Source organism: Cervus elaphus, chromosome 17 (genome assembly GCF_910594005.1).
Source record: "Cervus elaphus chromosome 17, mCerEla1.1, whole genome shotgun sequence".
Classification (NCBI taxonomy): domain Eukaryota; kingdom Metazoa; phylum Chordata; class Mammalia; order Artiodactyla; family Cervidae; genus Cervus; species Cervus elaphus.
In genome coordinates, this window is record NC_057831.1 from 54,645,674 (window position 1) to 54,667,827 (window position 22,154).

The 22,154-nt window shown below is 37.9% G+C and overlaps 1 protein-coding gene across 3 annotated transcripts in view; it reads right to left on the reverse strand.

Annotated features, from left to right (window-relative positions):
• The window catches only part of ARAP2 (ArfGAP with RhoGAP domain, ankyrin repeat and PH domain 2), a 186,389-nt gene that overhangs the window by 42,550 nt on the left and 121,685 nt on the right, over positions 1 to 22,154 (reverse strand). For 2 of the 3 annotated variants that reach the window (XM_043871268.1, XM_043871269.1), the window contains 5 exons: positions 20,731 to 20,836; positions 17,192 to 17,339; positions 15,647 to 15,715; positions 12,950 to 13,024; positions 8,742 to 8,859 (listed from right to left, as the gene is read on the reverse strand). In XM_043871268.1, the coding sequence (XP_043727203.1) occupies positions 8,742 to 8,859; positions 12,950 to 13,024; positions 15,647 to 15,715; positions 17,192 to 17,339; positions 20,731 to 20,836 (516 nt within the window). The remainder of the gene's footprint in view (positions 1 to 8,741; positions 8,860 to 12,949; positions 13,025 to 15,646; positions 15,716 to 17,191; positions 17,340 to 20,730; positions 20,837 to 22,154) is intronic. The other variant, XM_043871270.1, reaches the window with a different exon arrangement.

Consider the following 22,154-nt stretch of genomic DNA (forward strand, 5'->3'; position numbering starts at 1 on the left):
TATGAAATTATAAAGTATAACTTCAAAAAGAACAGAAGATAATCTTTAGCAAACAGTACTGAGTAATCTCTGTTTATTAGTGGAAATATCAATCAGAAACATTATGCAGCAATATTATCCATTAACAGTTCATATAATAGGATAACAAGCAAAAAGTTGATCACATCTTCACAATTTCTCCTTGATAAATACTCATCCATATATATTCTGTTTTATGCAGCCATACTTTCAAATATATCACAAGTTCTTAGCATAGAGTTAACTAACCAAAAAACCCCACAGGTTTTTAGAATTACAATCAAAATTTCATAGGAAAGTTTTTTGCTGATCAAAATATGCATGTGTGCATACATGCGTGCTCAGTCACGTCTGACTCTTTGCAACCCCATGAACTGTAGCCAGCCAGTATCCTTTGTCCATGGGATTTTCCAGGCAAGAATACTGGGGTGAGTTGTCATGTCCTCCTCCCAACCTAGGGATCGAACCCGAGTCTCCTGCATTGGCAGGTGGCTTCTTTCCCACTAGTGCCACCTGGGAAGCCTAGTCAAAACATTCCAATCACTTAATAAAATCTTGTAACAGAAGCATATGCTGGGGGAGAAAAAATCAAGTCTTTTCATAGTGTACTGAGAAGAGCAAGAACATAAGCTCTAGTGTGAAGATGCTGATGTAAGCTTCCTGGTACCACAGCCTTTATAAGTCAACTCGACTCTTTCATGACCTCCTACTAGGGCTTTTGTTTTTGGTTAAAGTAGTAATGCCAATAACAAACTTCAAAGTCTATGTCAACAGCATCACATTTGTATATTACCCATGCTATACACACAAGTCACAAGTAATAAAAAAGACCAATTGTATCACATTCTCTTTAGTACTGGTCTCCCTTTTATTAGCACAGCATTCTGGAACTTGTTTTTTTTCCTTCCAGTGTAAATAACTAGATTTTTTGCTTCCTCTTCAGTACAATGAAATGCAGTTCTGCATTCTGTGCATCTTGGTGCAAGCCTAGGCATTGTGATGGTGATTGCAAACAACAACAACAAAAAAACCAGGGCAACTAAGTCATACATCTTGGAGACAAACCTATTTCTTATTTATAAATATATCCCTTTCACAAAGCAGAGTGCTGAGTACATAATAGATGTTCAATAATAAATACTTGGGGGATAAAATACCTTACAAATTTCTATGGTAATCCAGAAATGAACAGTAAATAATTGTAAATGGACAAGCAGACATATATACTTCTTTGAAAATCAGGCAAAATCTTTTGTGCTACATTAATCCTGTTTTTTAAAATAAATTTATAAACAGTTTGGCAAAAATCATGGGACACTACTTATCCTGTTAACAGTTGCCATTTCTAGAATAACTATGTATCAACATAATATATACTGGCTACCTTATATCAGCTGCTGTTTTCAACTCTTACAACACACTTCATTATAAATTATCATTATTTATATACATGTAAAAGAACCCAAGAATCAGAGACGTTCATCTACTTGCCTAAAATCAAACAGCTGCTTCAAGTGAGGGACAGAGATTTGATTCTCAAATCTATCTGACTTTATAGCCCCAAGCTCCAAATCATAAGTATTACACTTGGTTTTACTTTGTACAGATATGTAAACCTCCCCATGATGATTTTCACATATGTAATTTTGGGGAAAAAGTATCAACTCACCAAGATATTTCTGAGGACAAAAGGTAATATAGGCAAAGTGAAAAACAATGTCAATTCACACTTTGTCCTTCACTTTCCTATCCTTAGTGAGAAGATAGTAAGGAAATAAGATAGTTTTGACATCCTTTATGTCAGGAAATTCATCATACTGCAGTTGGCTTGGAGGTAGGAATGCTATTCTTAACCGCAAAACTACCTGGATTGAAATAAAAGCTTACTCTCCTTTATTATAAGAATTTGTAATGAGACCTCCAAATATTAGAACATTTGTATTGAAGAGTGTCACTGTTACCAGTAGATAGAATAGTGAAACCTCAAAGGTACTCCTAGGTATACTGAAATATATCACAGCAGAGAGGCAGGCAAATATAGATTTACAAAAATTAGCCAAGTATGTTTTTCACATCAATATTAAATAATTCAAGGGAATGAAAATCCTGAAGACCCAAGTTCCTGCATAAAAACTGAGCTGAAAAATAGGATGAAAAGATAAATACTTATCAGACTGTCAAATGACACAATTATAAAAGAGGTAAGAGGGAAAATGGACTGAGTCATCAAATGTTGTTGGAATATAAATTCCTATAAGTAAACAAGTTTTTGTTAATAGTTACATTTACAACCATCTGTCATGATAAATTACATAAGTCAGCTGGCATTAGGGTATTACTAGGGGAAAAAAAAAAAACAAAACAAAACCTGATTTGTACACTATTTATCCCCGGAGGAGGGAATGGCAATGCACTTCAGTATTCTTGGCTGGAGAATCACGTGGAGACAGGAACCTGGTGGGCTACAGTCTACGGGGTCATGAAGAGAGGGACATGGCTGTAGTGACTTAGCATGCATGCACTCACACTATCTACAGCATTAAATTTTTTTTGCTGAAAATTCAGCATAATTATTTAAGAACAGGGTGTGGAGGTGGTTCTTTAGCTAGGTAAGTCGTGTTCTCAATATTTTAAAATCTTGTCCGTAGAATTAAACCTGGCCTCCCTTGTTAAACAGAGAACAGTGCATTTCCACCTGAAACAATTGGTATTATCCTTAAATTTCTGGCAGTAATGACATAGGATTTCCAGAGACAATTATGACTTCCTTAATAATTAAAATTTTAGTGTCAAATCTAGAGCCATGCAAGTCTCTCAGAGGATGACAGCACCCTGTCAATCAAGAGAAGGACCAGAAAGACTCTGAATAAAAATGAACTGATCTTCCATGTCACGGTAGATATGAGAAGAAAGAGAGCTTTTGTTATGATGCTGCTGTGTTGAAAGTAGCTACTTCACCAACTTGAGCCTCTCGGTGAGGAAGCCCACCTAAACGAGGCCCCATGAGCACTTAACTTGTTTCAGCATGTGAAGGATCTAAGGGGTAGAGTGCTACATTGGTAGGGTACCGGTTCATTCTTAAAGTGAAGCATTAAGATACCGGAAGTATGGTAAAAAATGATACCCCCTCCTGAGGTGGGTTTCAGCTTGTCTCCATGGCCGCCATCAGGACCCACTGGTGGCAGTGGGTCGAGAACGCTTGGCATCGTTCAAAGGATGAGACAGAGAAAGACTAGTTTTCTGTCTAGTACACGTTTCCAATGCCTCAGACACTCATTTCAAAGGAAATCCTACTTATCAACTAATAGCTTAGACTCTAACTAGCCTTAATATAAATTCTCAAAATATTTTATATGGATTTAACATGATGTATTTTTTTCCATGAATCTTGACTACTACAAAAGCAAAAAAACAAAAAATAATAATCGTGCTTTGTCAGAATTTTGCTAAGAGTTGTTCACCTGCTGTGGCTTGGATGTTTCCCCACTCCCCCAAGTCACAGGTTGAAATCATTCCCAATGTGACAGTATTAGATGGAGGGGCCTTTGGGAGGTGATTAAATCATGAGGGCAGAGTCCCCGCTAAATGGGTTTGTTGTTTAGTTGCTAAGTTGTGTCTGACTCTTTGTGACCCCATGGACTGTAGCCCACCAGGCTCCTTTGTGCATGGGATTTCCCAGGCAAGAATACTGGAATGTGTTGCCATTTTCTTCTCCAGAGGATCTCCCCGACCCAGGGATTGAACTTGTGTCTCCTGCAGTGGCAGGCAGATTCTTTAACACTGAGCCACCAGGGAAGCCCCAATGGGCTCGATGCTCTTATATAAAAGGAATCCCACAAAGTTCCATTTCATCATGCGACGATTCAGTGAAAAGCTGGCCATCTTTCATCCAAGAAGCAGGTCCTCACCAAGCAACAAGTCTGCTGGCACTTTGGTCTTGGACTTCCTAGCCTCCAGAAATGTAACAAATAAATTTCTCCTGTGTAATTCTGTTATGAAGTGAAGTGAAGTCTCTCAGTCATGTCTGACTCTTTGCAACCCCATGGACTGTAGCCTGCCAGTCTCCTCCATCCATGGGATTTTCCAGGCAAGAGTACTGGAGTGGGTTGCCATTTCCTTCTCCAGGGGATCTTCCCGACCCAGGGATTAAACCCGGGCCTACCCACCTTGTAGGCAGATACTTTACCGTCTGAACCACCAGGGAAGATCCCAATTCTGTTAACAGCAGGCTAAACAAACTAAGACACCATTTCACCAGTGATGGCAATTCTGCTAATGATACATGAGTCACAAATTGACATGCTTATATCAGTCTGAATTTGTAGCTATCCCATCTATGATAATTCCAATTATAAACTTAAGAATCTGTTTTCATTATATTCAATCATATAGGAAGCCCAGAGCACTTATATGGGCTTCCCTGGGGGCTCACATGGTAAAAAAATTCTGCCTGCAATGCAGGAGACCTGGTTTTGATCCCTGGGTCAGGAATAGCCCCTGGAGAAGGGAATGCTACCCACTCTAGTAGAGTCTCTCAAGATAGTAAAGGGAACAACAAAAAAAAATCTATTATACAAAGGAGGCATTGGAAATGACTAGGTAGAGAACTGTTGTTTTAAAGTTTACAGACAGTGAAAATAAAATCAGCACTTCTGGTTCACTTGCTTATTTATTCATTTACTTATTTATTTTTGGTTGCTTTGGTTACTTGGAGGGTTTATATTTACATTAGAAAAAGCACCAATTCCCTGCTGACATTCTTCCTATCAACCACAATCTTATGGACTACCAATGCCTTCACTTTTATCTTCTTTTTACATTTCACTTTATCTTCCCTGCATGTTACTAGAAACAAAGCTCTTAACATTTCAGAAGGTCAGGTGGCTCCACAGGTCCCATCTGCTCCAGTAAGTCAACATAATCACAGGTCCCTTTGTTGCTTTCTTAGCTCTGTTCCTCTAAAAGCAGTAAAAATAATCTTAGTTTTCTCTTCTGGCAATTTCAACTTGAATGGCTGACCAAACATTAAGACCATGCCAAATCTGAATTCCTAACTCCATCAGATGTACTCTTTCTTGATGTACATGGGGTGTTCCTTTGATTATATACCTGGACATTTACCAGTCAAAACAGCTTGAAGCCTCCTAGTCTTTTTATATTTTCATCAACTTTTCTTTAACTAGTGAGAAGGAACCAAAAAAAAAAAAACAAAAACAACACCTGACTCCAATGTTACCATTTGTGATATACTAATTGGCACATGCAAGCTGATAATTAGTCATTTTCAGGATAAGCATCCCTTCATTTTCCCAGAAGAAATCTAAAAAGAGTGTTTCCAGATATAGTGCAATCTCTGTACCAGCTATATATATATTTCCTTCCTATCCTCACCTATCTGGCTTATTCCTCTCATTTTGGAGGACAAATGCCCAAAGGCACAGACCTCCAGAACTGAGACATGGGGATATCCTTTAACTCAACCCTTGAGAGAATAAGGGGTTGGGAGAGGATGCCTACCCCAAATCCATGATTCATTGTTCTGCTGTTGACTTCCTAAAAAATCAACAGCAACAGAAGCATAGAGGAGACCATCCGCTATCTAAGAGCTAAGGAGGCCTTTGAGATCTCCCAGCGGTTCCTCGTCTACAAGCATATTTGTAAATAATGCCACTATCAACATTGGGTAGCATGTATCTTTTCAAATCACATTTTTTGTCTTTCCCAGATAATGTACCCATGAGTGGAACTGCTAGATCAGACAGTAATTCTATTCTTAGTTTTTCTGAGGAAACTCCACACTGTTTTCCATAGTGGCTGCACCAATTTAAATAATCAACAGTATACTAGGGTTCTTTTTTCTTCACATCCTCACCAACATTTGCTATTTATAGACTTTTTGATGACAGCCATTTTGACAACTGTGAGATGATAGATCATCGTGGTTTTGATTTAGCAACACATTTCCCTGATGATTAGTGATGCTGAGCATCTTTGCATGCGCTGGTTGGCCATCTGCATGTCTCCTTTGGAAAAATGTCTATTCAGATCCTCTGCCCATTTTTAATTGAGTTGTTTGTGGATTTTTGTTGTTGTTGTTGTTATTGATTTGTAGGGGTTCTTTAGATATTTTGGCTATTAACCTCTTAACAGATGTATGATTTGCAAATACGTTCTCCCATTCTGTAGACTGTCTTTTCATTTTGTTGATGGTTTTCTTTGCTGTATACAAGCTATGAAGTTTAATACAGTTCAGTTCAGTCGCTCAGGCATGTCTGAATTTTTGCAACCCCATGGACTGCAGCACGCCAGGCCTCCCTGTCCATCACCAACTCCGGAGTCCACCCAAACTCATATCCATTGAGATGGTGATGCCATCCAACCGTCTCATCCTCTGTCGTCCCTTTCTCCTCCTGCCCTCAATCATTCCCAGCATCAGGGTCTTTTCCAGTGAGTCAGCTCTTCACATCAGGTGGCCAAAGTGTTGGAGCTTCAGCTTCAGCATCAGTCCTTCCAGCGAACACTCAGGACTGATCTCCTTTAGGATGGACTGGTTGGATCTCCTTGCAGTCCAAGGGACTCTCAAAGAGTCTTCGCCAACACCACAGTTCAAAAGCATCAATTCTTCAGTGCTATTTATTTTTTCTTTTATTACTTTTGCCTTGGAAGACAGACCCAAAACATATTGCTACAATTTATGTCAAAGAGTGTTCTGCCTACATTCTCTTCTAGGAGTGTTAAGGTTTCAGGTCTTACATTTAAGTCTTGAAACCATTTTAAATTAATTTTTGTATACAGTGTAAGAAAACGTTCTAATTTTATTCTTTTACATGCGACTGTCCAGTTTTTCCAGTACAGCTTATTGGTGAGACTGTCTTTTCCCAATAATGAAAGGGTTTTAAATGATTTTACAACAATATGAACCTATTTGTGATTTACAAAGATAATTTAGGCAGTAATGCTGACAGTTATCTTTTACTCACAAATGAAGCTGGTAACCTACCCACTTCTCCTTAAAATTAAACAACCAAAGTCAAGACTTTACCACGACTGAACTATACAGTAATACAAAATTGTGCTTCACTTATGCAGAAGATTTTAATTGTATAGCAACTGTTATTAGGCACTGTTGTCAGAGATAAAAACTGTCCTAGAGATAGAAACAGAGTCCCTTGTTCCCTCTAAAGATCTCTCATCAAGAAAGACAAAAATAAATCCATGTGATAGGCACCATAAAAAACAAACAAAAACAACAAGACAAATGCGATGGAACCTTAGTCTGGGTTTTAAAGGAAGTAAACTAGGGGCCAGAGGGGCAGGAATAAAGGTGCAGTTGCGCAACACCTTTTTGCATGTTAGTCAAGCACGAGGTATAGAAGTGATTGTCTTCTTTAGTGACTGTCTTCTAAAGAAAGCAAAAGGAGAAAAGATGGTAAAAAAAAAAGATCAGCGCAGCAGCAGAAACTCACTATTTGGGGATAGACAGAGGAAGAAGAATTGACAAATGAGATAAAACAATTCCAGCACTAGGAAGAGAATCAAAGCAGCAACGAAAACAGAGTGAACGCGTTTCAAGTAAAAGGGAATGGTCATTAGCAATCAATGCTACAGTGAGAACAAGCAAAGTCAAGCCAGAAGCAAATCCACTGGACTTGGCAGGCGGAGGGTTGTTGGAATCATTGGGCAAAACACCTTTTATGAGAGGCCAGACTGGGCCTGACTATGGGGGAGACAGTGTGAACTGACGCCAAAGGACCAGTGTCACTGAATCCTGGCGATGAATACTGGAAAGTAGTGTTTTAAAACAAATTACATTTTTAAAGAATAATGCACAATAAAAAGAATAAAGGAATAAAAACATCAAGGTGGAACAATGAAAGACAAAGTATTTGATAACCCCATTTCATTCTAACACTGATTATAAGACTCTTAATAATACACAGTGAGGTATTTTTAATGTTCAATTTTCATTTTTGTATTGAGCTTGCAGGTGGCAAGATTTTACTTTTGGCAGTTTGACATCTATACTTGAAAGAGTCCCAAGACCTAAGCAGGTATCAACTAGACTAGATGGTCAAGATACAAAGACATTCTGCATCTTTTTTTTTTTTCCCTAGAGGTCTTTAAAACCAGATGGTGTCGTAAGAATGTTAGGCTTATTATTCTTGGGGTGGTCAACGCATTCTAAAAGCTCTCTTTATTCTTCTGTACCTGAGATTAAAAAAAATGACAAAATATCTGATCCATTCCACTAAAGATAGATGAAAAAGAAAAAAACTAAAAAGGAACCTTCTGCTAGGCTTAAAACAAAATTAGCTTTTAAAATAATAATCTTTTAAATCTGTATCCTTGTTAAATAAGCAACATACAGGAATAAGGTGGAATAAGCTAGATGGTGGTGGTAACATTTAGAATATTGTTACAAATAACACTGCCTCTTCTTAAAAATGAGGCCTTATTTCCTGAGGCAGCAACATACATGACTAATGTTTTACACTATAAACTTACAGTCAATAAAACAATCTAATTATTTTAATAATGAAATCATAGGAGGGCAACCTCAAGTAGCATGAACATATATCAATGCATGCACTGAAGTAGAAGGGGAGTCATAATAGGGTGTGAAACTTTAGAAAAACATAAAATGTTAGTAATGATTTTTCACAAAAGTAGCATTTCTTCACACTCTAAGGAATTTAAAAATTCCTAGCATGAGAACCACTTACCAAGCTCTTCATTTTCTATGACTTCAAATGTGGCCCAGATATCATCTTTTGTAGGAATTATGTTTTTTATTGCTAATATGTCATTAGTTAACTCTTCTGCTTCCATCACAGGAGATATCTGCAAGAGAAGCACAATTTCTTCAGAACATACGTCAAACACAGAAGTGGCCTTATGCTAGGGCGGTAACACCTGCCCACCATCTACCACCTAAAGATACTACAAGTGTCCTCTTAGTACATTTAACTAGTTTCTCTAAGCACCTAGGGGAAACAGCATATTCAGATCTTCTCCATAATGTAATGCATTTTCATGTATGTGTAAAAAGTGCCCATATAACCGGGAAGACTTTTTTTTTTTTTTTAACTCAGTGAACAATTAAATAACTCAAAAAGGGAAGAATATACCTATTCATACTCAGAAAGACCTTCCACAGATATTGGATCCTATGGCCTTCTAGGCAAAAATCTTTTCACTCAGTTCTATAACTAGGAGTTCAGAACGGCTCAGTTATTCAGTTTGGGCTCTAAATTATATACACACAGCTGACTGCTGTCTACCATGCCAAAAGCCCCAGGTTTAGCGGTGTGGCCCGCCATGCCAAGTGACAGATGCTGGGACGCCAAAGTCTGCTTTCAGGCCAAGGGCAGAGTCTTCAGCGTCAGCCTGGGGGCCGGCTCTCTGAGAGTCTCAGAGCCCCGGGCCACTGCATAAGCATACCACCTTCTTCAGGGACTTTGGGGATTTTTCATTTGTTTTCTTCCTGTTTTCGTTTCTACCAGTCTTACAGGCATGCTGGCCACAAGCAAGTTGGCTTTCTCCAATCAGAATTTAGTTACCATGCTAAACAAATAGAACATGATTTAAGCATTAGAATACTGCAGCTGCAACCTCATTTCCACATTTTCAGTACAAGTATGTACCTATTAAAAATTTCTTAGAAAATGTGCTCATTTACATTTCTCCTGTCCTTTATTGATCATAAGCATATTGCACATATATAAATAACATAAAACATCTTTCATTAGAGGTGACTCATATAGTCTGTCTTTTGGAGTTCGTGGAATTTCGTGATACCTTTGGAATATATTAGGCTTCCCTGGTGGCTCAGATGGTAAAGAATCTGCCTGAAAAGCGGGAGACCTGGGTTCAATTCCTGGGTCAGGAAGATCCGTTGGAGAGGGGAAGGGCTACCCAGTCCAGTATTCTTGACTGGAGAGAGCCTAGTGGGCTACAGTCCATGGTGTCGCAAAGATTTGGGACATGACTGAGCGACTAACTGACTTGGAATATATTAATGATGCAGTTAAGTCCATTATTTGCTGTTTAGAAAAGCTCAATGTAGCACAACCTTAAAAAAAACTAGCATATGGCAAAAGCAGAGAATTTTAAGGAGTAGAAACCTTAGTAGATGAATGACTTCAGTGATGTCACTCATCAGAATGGCTTCACAATTTTTTAAGATGTATAGCCCTTCCTTAAAAAAATAAATTACTGAGAGACCAAACTAGTGAAATAGTCAGCAGGGAGGTCCTCAGGGTGACATAGGAATGGAAAATTGGAACTCATTTCCTTGTTCCAGGTGATACCCAAGGCACCTCTTCAGAACACCTAGAAGTCTACAAAGCACACTTTGGAATTAATTACTCTAAGTGATACACAAACCGATATAATGAACATCAGACTTGGAATATCATGACTAATGTTTGCATCCAGGCCTTAGTGTTATAGCCTTTAATTCCCATTTCTACCCATATGAACATGAGACATCACCTGCTTCACCTACCTCCTTGGGTTGAGGTAATGACTGGCTGAAATAAATATAAGAGCTATGAAAAGTCTTAAGCACTAACCGGATGTTTATTTTTGTATAGTTTTTGCTGTTTTTCAAGAGAATTTATAGAGTTTTTGTAGGTGAAACTAGATACTCTTTTATGTGAATATACTTAAAGTATGAATTTTGCTCAATTTTAATAACTTGTTATGGCTGTATTAGATAAAATTAAAATGAACTAGTGAAGAGTTTATGGGTAAGTGGACTTAAGTCATGTGCTTCGACTGTCCCTTTCAGCGTAAGTAACAGACTTAGGCCGAGATATCTCTACCACTTCCTCATGTCCCCTGTGATCAACATCACATGTTCAGCATAACAGACAGATGTGGCCGTGGAGCGCAAGGCAGCTCCTGTCAGTTCCACAGCTGAGTGACCATTGTGAAAGAATCACACGTAATCATCTGTGCGTGTGCGTGCTTAGTCACTCAGTCTGTCCAGCCCTTTGCAACCCCATGGGCTATAACCCCAGCAGGCTCTTCTGTCCATGGGATTGTCCAGGCAAGCATCCTGGAATGGATTGTCATTTCTTCCTCTAGGGGATCTTCCTGACCCAGGTATCCAGTCGAACCTGCGTCTTCTGCCCTGCAGGTGGATTCTTTACCGCTGTGCCAACTGAGAATATCCCCGTATGTAATCATTAAACATATATAAAATATTACAGTGTCTTTGACATAACTAGATTCCAGAAATATTTAATGTTAAGACTCTGTTTTATCTTGCACTTTAAAAAAAGCCAAGAAGCTAAAGCTGAATTCCTACTGTTAGATGGCAGCATGTCTATCCTATGCACAAAGAAAGCAGTCTTACTCTCTTAAGGCTGACTAAGTACAGACTATGGTAACATGAGAAGGATCTTTTAAATTCAAAACAAATAGTTAACTAAAGTTACCAAGGAAAAGAAGAGTTATTTCATATTCTAGTACACTGAAATATTGGAAGCTAAAGTCTAGGATCGGCTTTCCTGGTGGCCCAGCAGTAAAGAATCCACCTGCCAATGCAGGAGATGCAGGTTCAATCCCTGGGTTGGGAAGATTCCCTGGAGAAGGGAATGGCTACCCACTCCAGGATTCTTGGCAGGAGAATCTCATGGACAAAGGAGGCTGGTGGGTATGGGCCAGGGGGTTGCAAAGAGTCGGACACAACTTAGTAACAAAACAACAACAAAGTCTAGGATACAGGGGTGGGGTTTATACTAGTTGTTGTTTATTAAGCACTTATGTACCATGTGGCCATGGTTTTTCCAGTAGTCATGTACAGATGTCAGAGTTGGACTATAAAGAAAGCTGAGCGCCAAAGAATTGATGCTTTTGTACTGTGGTGTTGGAGAAGACTCTTGATAGAGTCCCTTGGACTGCAAGGAGATCCAACCAGTCCATCCGAAAGGAAATCAGTCCTGAATGTTCGATGGAAGGACTGATGCTGAAGCTGAAACTCCAATACTTTGGCCACCTCATGCCAAGAACTGACTCATTTGAAAAGACCCTGATGCTGGGAAAGATTGAAGGTAGGAGAAGAAGGGGATGACAGAGGACGCGATGGTTGGATGGCATTGTTGACTCAATGGACATGAATCTGAGTGAACTCCAGGAGTTGGTGAGGGATAGGGAGGCCTGGTGTGCTGCAGTCCACGGGGTCGCAAAGAGTCAGACACGACTGAGCGACTGAACTGAACTGACTATGTACCATGATATCTGCTAAGCGTTTTACCCGCAGGATCTTACCAAGTCCTCAAATTAATGCTATTACATAAATACTGTAATTTTCCATTAGAAAGGTAAGAAGATAGAGACTCAGATGGGAGTATATCCGTGGCCTCATGTCAAGAAGGTAGGACGATGAGTAGCAGATGTTAGAGCTCAGGCTGTTCTATAGAACATCCTGCTGCTGCTGCTGAGTCGCTTCAGTCGTGTCCGACTCTGTGCGACCCCATAGAGGGCAGCCCACCAGGCTCCCCCGTCCCTGGGATTCTTCAGGCAAGAACACTGGAGTGGGTTGCCATTTCCTTCTCCAATGCACGAAAGTGAAAAGTGAAAGTGAAGTCGCTCAGTCGTGTCTGACTCTTAGCGACCCCGTGGACTGCAGCCCACCAGGCTCCTCCATCCATGGGATTTTCCAGGCAAGAGCACTGGAGTGGGGTGCCATTGCCTTCTCCGATAGAACATCCTAACCGCAACCAAAAGAACATAGGGTGGTCTCCAAATGACTAAAACATGGGATTCCCAGAGGATATTGGCAGGAACAGTCAAACTTGTCATGATTTGAATTGGACATATAAAATAAGACAGAAAAATACAATGGAAAATTCAAGATATACAGACTAATGCTAACATTTATGATTTTCAACAGTATTCTTTGCATTCCGTATCTGGGACTCACCCGAATTATGATACTGCAGTCAGGCTCCTTTCTTTCTACATATACTTCAATTAACAAATCTCCGGCCTGGGAAACCTAAAAAGGGCAGATGCAAAGACAGCAAATGTAAGTATGCTGCAAGAACACACACAGTACTTAAGATGGCTCAAAAGTCCTAGTCATATTTCTAAAAATTTTATAATAATGAAATGGGATCAATCTCCCTATTAACAACAACATAATACCCATTTTCTGGGTATAGTTAAGGATGTGGAGTCTACACACATGTATAATCAGCAAACACAATCACATACCATTTTTCTTATCTTTTACTCAAAAGGATAGTGTCCTCATATACCCTTAACATTCTTATTGAAGTAATGCATCTGGCTACAGGAGAAACTGAGATGGTAAGGCCAAAAATTGAAATCTGAAGATAAATTAGGTCAGAGCTGTATTAAAACTACAAATAGAAAATGTATATTTAGCAACAAAAATTAAAAGTGAAGTGACAGAATATAAGAAGATAATAAAGTTTTTATTTTAATTACCTTTAGCCAAACATCAAGTGCTAGGTTATCTGGGTCACTATTATACCTAAGAAGACACATTATGTGAAGAAAACAGAAGGCAGGGAATACAAAGCGTTAAGATGTCACCATGTAGATTGACAGAATAATGTGAAGAAGATTAACAAAGAACCAAACAAATCTATGGAAAATATTCTGAGTTGCTTTTTTCAGAAATTCCCTTAAGTTATGTAATCACTTCGAAGCCACACCCATCACTCATTTTTAGAAAAAGATCATAATGGAGAAATGATCATTTCAAAGTTAAATTTGCCTCAGAATAAAACCTGCTGAGTAAATTTATGGGGCAAACATTAAAAACGTACTTTGAAGAGCTGTTCATAGTTATTCTGACACTACAGGCTTAGAAAAGCTTATTTCCGATTTTTCTTCCTTATGTTTAGAGCTACATAAAAATGCTACGAGAGAAAAGATACAGTTGACATTTTTACTTTTCCCTGTGTTTGTATAAACAACTCTCCGGGAAGGACACATTTTAAAAATTAAAAAAGCAAACACAAAGAATTCATAGAGTGTAGCCAAAAACAAGAATAGCTCAGAAAATCAAACAGGGATAAGACTTAGAGTCTGTCAGAAAACTACTTCAGAGAAGTTTTGAATGGACTGGAGAAAAACTCCAGCAAAACAACAGATTTTTTCCAAACTGTTCTACTTTTCTTCCAAATTGCTTTATTTTATAGACAATTCTTTTCTTATTTTAGCAATACTTACTTCTACTTAATTAGAAAGTATTCAAGACTCATTTCTTTATTGTAGTATGAATACAAATGATAAAACTGCAGAATGGTACTCATACTTTATCCAATAACAATACAGATAGTGCTGCCAAAGATTACCCTTAGGCTCACACAATCCTTTGTTTCATATCTGAAACTCTCTCCAAAAAGCAAGAATCCAAGAGATCCAACTGCTAATGAGCCACATTTTTTTAGTGTTACTGCTAAGTCCTCTGGAGTCTGCATTAATTACTTTGGTTCAAAATGGAGGAAACACTTTTTTACGCAATTAATCTCACAGTAGTGGGCTTCCCTGGAGGCTCAGACGGTAAAGAATCTGCCTGCAGTGTGGGAGACCTGGGTTCGATCCCTGTGTCGGGAAGAATCCCTGGAGGAGGGAATGACTACCCACTTCAGTATTCTTGCCTGGAGAATTACATGGCCAGTGGAGCCTGGCGGGCTATAGTCCATGGGTTCACAAAGAGTCAGACAAGAGTGAGTGATGAACACTTTCACTTTTCACTGGTACTAGGGGATCCACGCATTTGAATGAACCTTTCCTCATCTCCCTCATATGGAATGACAGCTCTGACAATTTCTCTGAATTAGTTGTGTGTATTTCAGGAATGAAGTGAACTTGGGGGTTGACTAATAAGAAAGCATTCACCTCATACTCCGAGTGTACCTACAAAGAGAATTTCTTTGACCCATTTGTCTAATCTACATTGGTACCCTGAATCCACTATAATTTCTAGTTATTAGAAGACAAAGCCAGCTTCAAAAAAGTCCAGTGACTATTCATCAAACAAGGACAGGTACCCTGGAAAAGCAGTAGTGAAACCTGAACACACAAACCCAATGTGATGCAACCGAGGAAAGTAAGGGAGATCTAGAAAAGTCAACTTAAGACATAAATTAACATGTCACGAAGTGCAGAACAGAAGCAGTCCCACTAGTGCAATCATCCAAGAGCATGCAGAGCAAAAGCATGTAAGAAATAACTTACAATTTCAAAAGCATAACAGAAAGAATCATTAGGGAGCCTGAATTTTCTGTTTATTTTAGTATTTGACTTTAAATGCTTCCTTTGAAATCCACTAGTATTTTCAATAGTGCTTCATAAATGAAAACTGATTTCAATAAGGACATTGTGTTAAGATTAGAACTGACTTTTCCATCTATGTTTTGAAAACATTACATTAGCATACTTTGGCATCTCGTTATGTGTCATGCTACAGAATTTCATAACTGTTTTATCTAGGTTTTTTCCCCCATTAATTTTACTTTGCTTCAAATAGGAATTTGAAAATAACACAACAAATGTTTACTTACAATGAAAGGTTTTGTTTTGTTTTGTTGTTGTTGTTTTTTTTAAATTTTTTAAAATTGGAGATCTAACTATTACTACTCACTTGAGTGTCTTTCCACTTGGTAATAAAGCTATTCTCTATGTCCATTTGTTTGACTTGGTCTTCTTTAACCTGTTTAAAATATAATTTGGGACATTCTAATAAAATACACGGAGTGATGGTACTCATCCTCACATAACTTTCTTCAGGAATTTAAAGACTGACATGTTCAAAATAAATGAGAATGGCCATCTTCATCAGCGGGGGCCCACACAGCTGGGGCAGATATAAAGCCAACAACATAGAGGCTCATAAAGTTCAGAATATCTTATGATGATAGCACTTTAGGCTACACATTCCATCAGTGGCATCCCCTTTGCTGAGGTGCATTAATAAGCAAAGTGGCTGATGAAGGATTCAGCAGAGTTTATGTACGTTGAGAGTAAAGACTTCTTTTATCAGAAATGTTCATTAAGGGCTTATGAAGTTTCCACCATTTGGTTAAAGCTGGACTTAACAAAACTATGTAGATAAACATTTTTCTACTATAACAGTACAAAAACAGAAAATCAAGAGAGCATGCAAAGCCACACATTTATTTTTCAAAGTCTTTCATTTCTCAGCATCAGAACTATTGTAAAGATGTTGCTGTTGATCAAAAACAGTGGACACATAAAGGAAGAGATAAAGAGGAGATCAAGGAACAAAGAGAATTCAACAATTGTTCATTCCTACATAAATTAAGATATGAACTTTGTTATTTTATTTAAATATACTTTCTTTTCCTTTTTTAAGCAATCTTGTGATGAGTTATTATAAGAATGTATGAACTACAAAAGTTAACCTATTACATTAACCTATTTGATCATCTGGTAAAGACACAATTCTGGAAAACACGGGATCTTGTACAAGACTATTGAACAGAATGCCCAGAAAGGTTTAATAACAATATTGAGATGACAGAATTAGTCAAGCAGTGGAAATGGACCTTTGACCCAGGTCCCCTATATCCACCCCACCATATTCAAATCCTAGGCTTATTTCCTCTGTTTTTACTCCTTTGAAATAAAAAATTATCCCTATTCCAAGAGTTTTTTGATGAAACATGAAAATATGAACTTCATAAAATAGCAAATTGAAAAGTCAGATAATTAGAATAGAGATGACTTAATAAAAACCACAGAATATTACTTCAGAATTTTTTTTCCAATTCATGCACAACTAAATGAAAACTCTAAAATGCTTTCAACTGCAAAATTTATCAGTCTGATGTAATTTACTGAATTTTTGAATTTCATAATTTCACACCTCTAAATAGACATACTTAATGCATACACATACTGAGAAAAAAAACATAAAAACACTATAAATAGAAATATTCTGTGCAACAGACACCAGATGGTAAGAAAGCTTTAGAAGCAGCCAAATTTAAATGAATGGCTATAGCTTAAAATGTTAGTTATATCTGAAAAGTGAAGGATCATGTACCTATCCTTCATTTTTAAAAATTCCTAAAGACGTGAATAAAGACATTCTAAAATACATATTTTTGTTTGCAAACAATAACATCAAAACTATTTTAACAAGGGCAGGATATAAGATATTTACCTCAAAAATTTCAACATAATTATTAATTAAGTCCTCGATTACATTCACTTCTTCACTAGTTTGTCCCTTAGTTTGAAACAAACAGGAGGAAAAAACCAAGGCCAAATTGTGGGCACTCATGTGATTGATTTCTGAGCATTTCTGAACCCTGTTAGAAAAAAAGCAGTGCTTGTTACAACACATTTCTGTGTGAACATTTCATAAAACTTACGGCTTCATGGTCATTTATCCTCTTTTATTTTTTAAACACAAACATATTGAAAGTTACTGATACTAAAGGTGGAGTGGTGATCTAAAGAAAAATACACAGTTCTTTCTTCCAAGTTTCCTTCAGGTTTAAGAACATTAGAAAAGACTACTGTCAAAGATATCACTACAAGTTACAAAGCAGTTCTTGATCATCGCTTTAGAAGAAGGACCCCCCTCCCCAATATCCAGACAGTTCTACAGATGGGACAACCTGTAGCTAAGGCACAAAGGTGTGCTTGCAGAAAGGTGTCAAGTGACTTGCAGGATGGAAGCATAAATAAAAGAGGGACAGGGGGCAGTAGGTAAGCAGGAAATAAGGCAAGAATGGCAAATTGGGAGGCATAAAGAGTTCCAAATTCAAGGTTCAGGGCAACTGTTGAATTTCCCAGCACATCCTTATCAGGTGAGAAAACGCCTGGTCGAAAGTGTTTGAATGGTTATTCAAAATAAGACACCTCTCAGAAAGCAATCACTTTTTACAATGAACAGACATGAAAAGAATCAATTCTCCCAATCAGTAGGCTATAACACCAGTTTTACAAAGAACTTTCAAGTGTTCACAAATGTTTAAGTTCAAAGTAATTAAGGAAAAAACCACAGCCATCACCCCAATAAAAGGAAATTTACAATGATAAAAATGCAGAACTCTACCTGATGCCCATGGAAATATCAGTTAATTTTATCACTGACTGTAGACATAACAGCTGCTTAATTGACTGTCTAATTAATTACATTTGTGAATTTCTAAAACACATGCTAAAAAGGGAAATCAACTCTAAGGAATAAAGCAAGACTAGGTAGGTACACCGGACTATAAAGGGCAAAGATTCTAGTAGGTACAAGAAAAATAAGGAAATATGACAGCAATATATATGATAGTGTAAGAAACTCACAATGAAATACCAAATTGCATAGGGGAGACAGAGCCAGTTTGATCATCATGTATGATTTATAAAATGCAAAAGGCATTGCAAGTTAATAGAGGAGGATGTCATAATTGTGGGCATCCCTCTCAAAACCACTCTGTACTTTTTTTTTAATCACACTAAACTGTAAATATTTGGAAATTTTATCTGCAAGTCTGCCTCTGTTACTATTAGAATCTAAGCATCTCACAGTCAGAGACTTCGTGTTAATCATACTGTGGTGGTGGCGGTTTGGTCATAAGCTGCATCCAACGCTTTGTGACCCCATGGACTGTAGCCTGCCAGACTCCTCTGTCACGGGTTTTCCTAGGTGAGGACACTGGAGTGGGCTGAGGAGTGGGTTGCCATTTCCTTCTCCCTGGGGATCTTCCCGACCTGGGGATCGAACATGCCTCTACTGCTTGGCAGATGGATTCTTTACCACTGAGCCACTAGGAAAGCCCCTAATCACACTGCAGTGCATAACATAAATATATACAGTGAAGGGAATTAAGTCAATATCAGTCATGGAGGAAGTGATCTGTTATCTAGGGCACGGATAGAAGTAAATGCTAGATCAATCTGACTTTATCCACACTGACCTCTCAAACTTTGATGACACTATCAAATATTCTCATCTCTCCTGAGCATTCTCCTCTAGCACTTATTTATCACCTCTTTGGTTTCTGTAGCTGCCTGAATTACTGACATAAATATGTCCACTATGTATTTTCCTTTTCTTCCTGTATTTCCCTGCTCCCACACTAGTATATGCAAGTGTCCCATATTCAGCCAGGTTACTCTCTTCCCACTCAGCTTTTCTCATTAGAAGTCCACAGAAATTGTGTCTTAAGTAGGTTTCTCTGTCTCTGTTCTAACCTCTTCCCAATCAATCCCAGGACATGGGTTATTATCCTAAAACAGATTGGATCAGTCACTCCTTATTATGTAAAGGAATGAAATCCAAATGTTTTTGCACAATGAACAGAGCCTTTCACAGCCTGATGCCAGCCAGCTACAAACCATCTCATCTTCTAGCACACATGTTTCCTGAAAATATCCCTCACTCATGTCTCGTACTTAATTTTCTGTCATGCCCAGTTCATTTATCCTTTTAGATCTGAAGCATCCCCTGGATCTCAACACACAATGATGTATCACTCGATCCTTCCTCTTTAATTTCATGTCATATGCTAAAATTCTGTTTCAAAATCTGTGCTGACAGGGTTGTGTTTTCCTAATATGTATAAAACGCCCTGCAGCATCCCTGCAAGTCCTCATCCCCACTGTGATATCTCAGGGTTCCTTGGTGCTATTTGGAAACTGCAGTCTTAAGACTATTTTTGCTATTCATGCACTATTAGCAATCATTTCTGTTCACATGGTCTCTTAATGGGCATTGTATATAGTAGGAGCGAAAATAAATATTAGTTAAACAAAGGATAGGAAGTAGCTCATTATCTGAAATTCAAGTATGCATTAAGAAGTTTAAGAATTATATGCAACTCAATGTTTTAAAATATTAACTGATAATTGTAGCAGCAGGTCACATATTGAAATTTGTGAAGAAAAAAAAAATCTGTCCCAGTGTCTCTTGGGCATAGAGGTAGGACCGTACGGTATATCAACTATATTTGTGTGACACAATAAGAAAATCAGATGCATAGTAATGGAGTTTACATGCATGAGAAGCAGTGATTGGAAAAGTAAGATAAAGACAAAAGACAAATTGTGGAGATTTAGGAATCTAAACTTCAACTAAGGTATTTTCAGTAGAATTCAGCTTCACAGAAATTTATTCAAGGGAACATTTCATCCATGCAGAAAGCTGCCAACAATATATTCCTTAAGCAATATTTACTCTGATTTAAGTTTTTGTAATAATTCTTGCTCATAGCAAAATAAACAAGCCTAAGTTTGTTGACTTAAAATGTTATTCCCAGACACCCTGATTTTTCAGATGTCATTTCTCAAGCTACCGTTTTATTCCTCCTAGCCTCCCAAATGCAGGGGACTACATGCCCTGACACAGAAAATGGTTTTGGCTTTTGAAATTTCCCTTATCTAATCAATAGTCTGACATCAAAATGTTTTAAAATTCTTAGTTTTAAGTACTGGATGTATCTGAGAAGGTGATATATGATTATTTCTAATCCATTTAAGAAATTCTCCTGGGCTATTTATTTGAAATGCTTCTTAACTGCATTAAGAGACACTAAACTGACAGTTTATGGGAATTCCATTTTGAAACCATTCTTAAGATATGGTGGAAGATTTACATTCACAAATAGAAGAAGGTTAACCACAGTACTTTAAATTAAAAAAAATAATGACTTACTGAGTGCCATATCTGAAATATCTAGAAAAGTTTATGAATCTACCCACCTGTAAAGGTGTTCAATTATAGCTGCCAAGGTTGCTTGGTTCACCCCAGGAAGAGTACGTATAAATGCTCCATACTTTTTAATTCTCTCCTTGTCATCTTGGGTATCTAGAGGTTAAACACACACACGTGAAACTTTAGGTCTAACTAATCATCTACATACCAATTTGCCTTTTATCAGTATTTTAAAACAATATTCACAACTGTATTTCACTGACACAATCAAGTTTCAAAACAGAAAACACTCAAACTTCTCTAATCCTGGAAAAATATTTGGTATTTACATAAACATTCCACGGCTATATGTCATAGCTCTTCTATTTTGTAATTAAAAATAAAGTACTTTTAAAACCCAGGTCTGTATTTTATCTTCAATGCTACATTCTACTGAACTTCAACTAAAAGGACTATTTTCAAGTAGTAACAAATTAGCCTACAAATTGAAGAGATGAGCCAAAAGTATTTTAACTATAGCTATGGAAACATCTCACTATTTGTTATTAGAAAATGACATGTGTGACCATTTTTCCTTGTTAGCATCACAAAAATCTTCCCTATACCAAGAACTATGAACTGTACATTAACCCCACAGATCCATGCAAAGGGCCTTTGGCCAGCCCTGGAAATTTCAGTTCTTTGGAGAGGGTCAGGGGGGCAGTGGAATAAGTCATGTGTAGGCCCCGGTAACAGTGATACAGACTGAGAGGAGGATAGAGAGATCCTCTGCTTTTGGCATGGTTAGAACTTAGGCATGAAGAGGAGGACAAGAAGGAACTACTCTCCTCCACTCTCCGAACCCCAAGAAGTCAAATGCTTAAAAGCAACTGCACAGGAACCCCAAAGTTCTAGAGTCCGGAGGCTGCGCAGTGTGGTCTGGTCTAACCTATTCTTTCACAGGGGAAATAAGAGACCTTCCTTCAAATAAATAGCTTGTGCTGACTCTGTAACTCAAGGGGACTGCACTTATATAGTCCCTCTCAATTCCCAGCTACCTTTGGAAACAAGGCTTTTTTATTTTCTGCTTAGCCCTACGCCTTCTATTCACAGAAAGCCAGAGGCACATTAGTGATTCTTTCAAAGTACACAGTCACTTGTAAAGGGCATTCAGATCCCTGGGGAGGTAAGAAATTCTGTGACACATTTCTGAAGCACACTCCTATTTAAAACAGGAACTCATAGCTCCTTTGTACTGATTTCACCTGCACCCTAGATCTATAAAAGTAAACATGGTTATATTGACTCAACCATGCTGATGGATGACTGTCTAAAAGCAAGAGGGGAAGACACCCCAGTAACATTCAAAGACTAGAAGTGAATTAAGAATTAGCTGTCATTCTTGGTATAATCCAAATGTTTCCCCTCATGTCTTCCAGTTTCTAACTGTAGAGGTAATTGTATTTATTCAATTAAATGTAATTAATACTAC